Genomic DNA, 6,311 nt, shown 5'->3' on the forward strand with positions numbered 1-6,311 from the left:
GATTAGAGAAAATTCATGAGTGAAGAAAAAACAAAGAACAATGGCTGGTAATAACTGAAATTAGTCTAGAAGTGATGCAACAAGGCAACACCCAAACTTGCTAAATTATGAGGTAGTCAAAGTGCATTTTATTTTATTCTTATCAATACGCTATTAAAATACAATGAAGATGATGAACAAAAGAAGACAAAAGGAAAAAATAACACGGAAGAGAACACAAAAGACGAGAGATAAGTAGATCTAGTTGATGACGGGTTTTTCCACAACAGGATTAATTCACGGCGGGATAAGGTTTTTGTTGCAGCTTAGTTGATCTTTTTATGAACTGATGGAATATTTAAATATATCGATGCTGCTCTTTTGGATTGTATAAAGTTCACTTACTTTGTTTATAATCCATTTAATTGTTTTAAAGTTTATTTCTGAATCGAAAGATTTTCAGATTTTTCATAACCCGTCTATTGATCATAAATATGAATAAAAATCCCAGTTATATTATTATAAGAAATATTTTTTTTTACTTTATTTTATCTAAGATTATTGTGCTATAGTGAAATAGTAAGCAATTATTAACTAAATTCATTGAATATTAGTAAGAACTAAAATTCAAGAGAGTTAAAAAAAAAGAAAAATAAATTTTGAGATTCAGTAGGTGTAAAGACTATTTAAGTCTATAAAATTGTAGTAGTAAGTTTAACGTGATTTATTTAAAAGATAATAAATCTCAGAGGAATCTGTATTTTTTAAAGAGCTTTATAAATAAACTTCTTATTCCTGACCAAACTAATAAGTATTCGTTTCGAAGAATCGGCTCTAAAAATGAAAATATATTGTGAAAAAACATAATCTATGCAAACAAAATGTCTTACATATTTCATGTTTGTGAAACGAATCTTAGAATCGATCATACATTCTTCAGGTATAGTGCATGCTTTGAATGCCAAAGCTATATGGAAGTCAAACAAAGGATTATCGAACTGTCAGCAAACCACAAACAAGGATTTTAAAAAAAGGTACACAGCAATTTGAATGCGAAAAACGTTTGATGCTGAAATACCTATATGTCTGCATCTGAAGAATATTTTCTTTTTTTGAAAACTTGTATAGATATTCGATTATTTCTTTTAATTCTAGATTCTTCTGTATGATTTTATATAATCTCTTTACTTAAGTATTTTTATAGTTAAAATATCAAATATAAATTTTTCAAAAAAATATACGTTATCGAAATCGAAATAAAAAATTGTTGTAAATATTACTATTTAGTGAATAAACGTAATTAAAATGAAGTTAATATTTTTCTTTTTTAAATACTTACTCCAGGTTCGGGACATTGATTGATTCCACCGGCTATGTAATCCATATCTCGAGTTAGAACACTGCCATTGTAGCACATGTGGATGTTTTCAGTGAATCTTTGTTCTACTTCAGCTACAGCATAAACACACATGGCAGAATTAGGAGACGTACGATATGTATGATCTTTACTGACAGCAAATACACCAACGAGAACATCGACTCCTGGTTCTATATGTAAATCAGCAGCAAGATCGGCCCCGGCACGCACCAAACTAGCATCTTGCAACAGATTATAGTCTGTTCCATCAGATCCTAGGCACTGCAAGGTCACTTCAGTATAAGTGTTGTAACCCGCATCTGATATACAAACTCTCGACAAACGGGTAATGTAACCCCATTCCTCCAAAGCTCTCAGATGTGATTTACGTTGAGTTGTTGCAAAGTATATAAAATCACCAGAGCTAAAGCCATAGACATAATGCACCAGATAGTAATCACGTAGATGAAAGCTTATATCAACTCGAGCGATTGAAGAGAAAGATTTCTCTACCACTGTAAAAAGACGAGCCGGATCAAGACTTCGACTGCAAATTGCTGGGACCATATCACGATATGGTCCTAAACGACTATTGGTAGTAGCCACGTATAGAACTCTCGATGGATATCCGGCGTATCGAGCAGGTCCTATGAAGGCAAATGTTGAGGAATTTTCATCGTTGGATGATACAGGAACGGGCACTAGGTCCTCGTAATTCGAAATATCTTCGAGATGATGTCTTCGGCAAGCACCTTGATGAACACTTCCACAAACCAATAACATTCTGACCTCTTGGTCGATGACTAGTACCTTGTTGACGTTAGTTAAAGAAAATAGCTGCTGTCCGCTACAGTCTGTGGGAAAACATTGGATGTTGTCCATCACTGGTCCAGTCTGTACAGATGCTTCCAATTCTAGGCTTGAATTAAATTGATAGAGCCAATTTGTGGCTCCGACGTATATTCTTCCAGTTTGTGGATCTATTGCCATATGAGTAAAATTGATTGTCTCGTTGTAAGTTGTATATGATGCATAGATGTCCGAGTCTTGATGTACAGCTTGACAAAGATATCCTGTCCAGATTATAAGGAGAAGATACATGATATATAGCCATAATCTATCAATATGAATCTTACACTTCCAATTTCTTCGGTTCGAAGAAACTTTGGATTTTGATTCCATTCTCTCCAATTTTGTCTTCAATGGGTTAACATGTTCATGCAATCTGTAAAATATTTATAAAAGTTATTATTATAAAAAGTTTATTTTTCCTAGAAGATTAACAACTTTAAGATAAATAGGGAGAATTAAATTTAAATTATGATGAGTCTTGTATAAATTAATGCATAACTGCTTGGATTAATATAATTTCAAAGTAGGTCTGTGAATATATTTTAAAAATGAAATATGAACAAGTTTTAATGAGACATTAAAACCTCATAGAAGTTTCATCCAAAAAAAAAAATGTTTAATCCTACCTATCGTATAATTTAAAACTACATTCATAAATCTTAGCATTTTAAGGAATACTTATATGTAGTAAAAACTAATATTTATGAATGCAGTTTTAAAAATAACTATTATATAAATGGAGTTATTTATTATAACTTAAAAATAAAAAGACTAAAATGAAAGTAATGGATGAAAAAGATTCTTACTAAAGACGTACGAATAATGAAAGAACATTTAAAGAAGTTCTAACTTGCTCATGATCATTATACGAAAGGAATTACATAAGCTATAACATTCAAATGGGCTACAGCTATTTAGAAGAAATGGGATTATGTTATAAACAGAATTTTCTAGAAACATGCTATTCGACCGTCATATTATTCTATACCGGGTAAGCGAGAGAAGAGAAAGACATGCCATCCGAATATTTCCATTAAATTGAAACAGTCTGGCGATTATACTAGACATCATCAAATAAAGTACAAAAGAAAATAAATTCTTCTTTAGTATGAGGTAAAAATCTAAAGAAATGGCTTTTGCATCCATTAACAATAAATATAAACGCCTCAACTATCACCACTTTAACAGATTAGCAAATTGGTTTTTCTATTCTTTTACAAAATTTCCTAGGCTTTCTAACAAATTATTTGCCATAGAATTTCCAATGACAAACCATTATTCCAAGCATAGTTTCTTGAATGCTCTTCATCGCACATTTCATGTTTGTTTACTTTGACAGTTATATGACTTGGAGAGAATCTAAGTATTGGTAGTTTTCGGTGTAACATTTCTTGTAAGTCTCCAAACTCCAACTCAACTGGAGAAAGACACTATCCACTTTCTTACATTGGTATTCAAATAGACAACCTAAGAAAATATCGCAGTGAAGAGAGAGAGAGAGAACACGAGGGGGTCAGAGGAGAGGGTAGAGACAAAATGATTTCAATAATGTGTTGGGCTGTCTCATTTTCTCCCAGAATACCCATTTATATGTTAATTTATACAACGGTGAGCCTCCATGATTCACGATAGCATACAAGACAGATGACATACGAGATAGCGGCCTCTTTTCTACCCCTTGCTTTAGTAAGTGCGTATGCAAACATGTATATGCAAATCACAGGATTGATATCATTAGTACTAAAAGAAAGCAACGCTAGGAATTGGCAACGATATAATGGGAGCATTTGAAGTAGGTGAGGACTGTTAAATTAAATACGATACCATAAAATCGTCTATAGATCTTTGAGAATTTTAATATGCCAGCTGGTGATTTATTAGTCAAATTTTTAATTTAAAAAATGCAGAGGAACTTAAATAGCTAATAACATATTCTGTAATACATGTAGATCCCCAAACCAATTATGAATGATCCAAAATTTTCTTTTTTAGATTAAACGCAAAGAAGACAAATGTTCTTTTCATGGAATATATTGGGGGGAAAAATCCTTTATTTTTCTCATTCGCATATTTTTTCAGCACTTAATAAATTGCACTCGAGACTAAAAATGCTAATAAACACAAATATTCTAATTTTTAGCATGTTATAGTGAGTAAAGCATCAACTTTAATTAAAATCTGGAAATACGAAAATCTTGACAAATTTTAGATTTTCTATAGATTTTCTTTTCACCATTTCATATAGAACTACTATGCTGTAAAAATTTATAAGGCAGGATTTAATTCGGATTTAACAATTTTTACAGCAAATAAAATAGAACAGTAATAATACATATCATTAAACATTCTCTTAAAAATCTGCACGTTTTCCTCCGATCATCAAACTTTGCACTTGATTGTACCATTGCAATTCCTGCCGTTAGATGCTTCAGCAGCACGTTTGGCAACAGTAATGGTTGCGAGCAGGCGCCATGAGGATGGAGAGCAATGACGCGTGTCCTGTGCACAGCGAATGTGTAGATGGAAGGGAAACTGTAATAAAATCACCAGTGTAAGATACCTATAGGTTGAATAGACGAAGAAAGATAGAAGCAAAGTGCGAACGACATAATGTCTTGGCACAAGTGAATAGAAGTTTATAAGCCAACCAATAGGAATATTATTAAACCACCGTCTTATCGCTCTGCCCAAGGCTGTGACAGTTTTACTATATAAAAGAAGGAGAATATTATAGAATGGCTGCGTTTTTGAAAGACATGTGGCTGCTTTTAAAACAGGGAGCTTTAGAAAGATTTTTCGAGCGTGTGGCTTCGGGACATATGCCTGCATACAGCAGGAGATTGCCTGTCCGTCTGGAAAACACACTTATAGAATGTAGTTTCCTCCCTTAGCTTGTCCTATTATACATGTGTGTCTGGTTGGAAAGCAATCTGAAACTACACAGAGGTAAGCTGGTTAAGAGGGATGGACAGGAATACGAAGAAGATACAATTTAATTTCACACCCCAAAATATTTAACATGATCGCAGACTATACAGATTATCATTAATAGTCCTTATATAGTTGATAAAAAAAAGCTTTCAATGTAATATAGGATTTGATAAAGGTGAATATTTTCTTCATACATTTTAAACAGAATAATGCAATTTTAAGAATAAGTGATTTGCGAGAGTATTTGAAAAAAATCAAATAAAATTCACGAAAGTTGAATCGATAATATAACTGAGTTTTAATCAGTGAATAACGATGTGAACATTTGTAATATCGATTTTGAAAGAGAACGTAAAAAGTCGTCGTATGTTACATAATTTATAGAGATTTTCAGAAAATTTTAAATGACAACTTAGGTGTTATCATCTGATGGAAAAACTTATTTCTTATATTATTAGCTAGTGAAATAGCCTATATTAATTTTATGCTAAAATAGGAAAAATAAAAAATCATTTCATTCTCTAGATCAGTGTTTCTCAACGGGGGCGATATCGCCCCCATGTGGGCGTTTTTCCATGTTGAGGGGGCGATTAGTAACAATTTATATTTTGAGGGCGATATAGTAAAACATTATATTAAGAATAATTAGATATTTTATTCGTTATAACGTACAATAATTAAACAAATAACATTATATTAGTCACTAGTCTATTCAATGCAGTACGAATTTGGCGTTAGCCTTAGCCCTCGGCATCGGAATTTATAGTAAAGGGGGCGATACTACGTAATGGTTTTATTGAAGGGGGCGACGATTCGTTAGAGGTTGAGAAACACTGCTCTAGATCAACAACTGATGGAATATGTTCGCATTAAACTTCATCTCTAATAATAAGTTATATTGCATATGTATTAAACAAATTATCAATTATAAATAATCAATTTAATTTGACTCTTATAAAATCAAAAATATTTTGCTCTGCGTTTTTAAATTTTCATCATCGAACGCTTCTTTCTCAACAATTTATATAAATATTATAAAAGTTTGTAGCAAAAAGGCTTTAAAATATTTTTTTAAATGCTCGACATATACTGTATATACATATGTTAAAAATATTTTAAAATATGTATAAAATATTTGTACAGTACATATACATGGAAAAACGAACTTTAACAATATACAGTATATATATAT

At 31.8% G+C, this 6,311-nt stretch overlaps 1 protein-coding gene across 1 annotated transcript in view; it reads right to left on the minus strand.

Annotated features, from left to right (window-relative positions):
- Positions 1–1,305: 1,305 nt before the first annotated feature.
- LOC111639379 (plexin-B-like) overlaps positions 1,306–6,311 on the minus strand; it is a 27,373-nt gene continuing 22,367 nt past the window's right edge. Inside the window, exon 2 of the mRNA XM_023385256.1 lies at positions 1,306–2,561. Coding sequence (XP_023241024.1) covers positions 1,307–2,561 — 1,255 coding nt within the window. The 3' untranslated portion in view covers position 1,306. The remainder of the gene's footprint in view (positions 2,562–6,311) is intronic.

This window comes from Centruroides sculpturatus, unplaced genomic scaffold, assembly GCF_000671375.1.
Source record: "Centruroides sculpturatus isolate CEXI.00-Female unplaced genomic scaffold, Cexi_2.0 scaffold213, whole genome shotgun sequence".
Lineage (NCBI taxonomy): Eukaryota > Metazoa > Arthropoda > Arachnida > Scorpiones > Buthidae > Centruroides > Centruroides sculpturatus.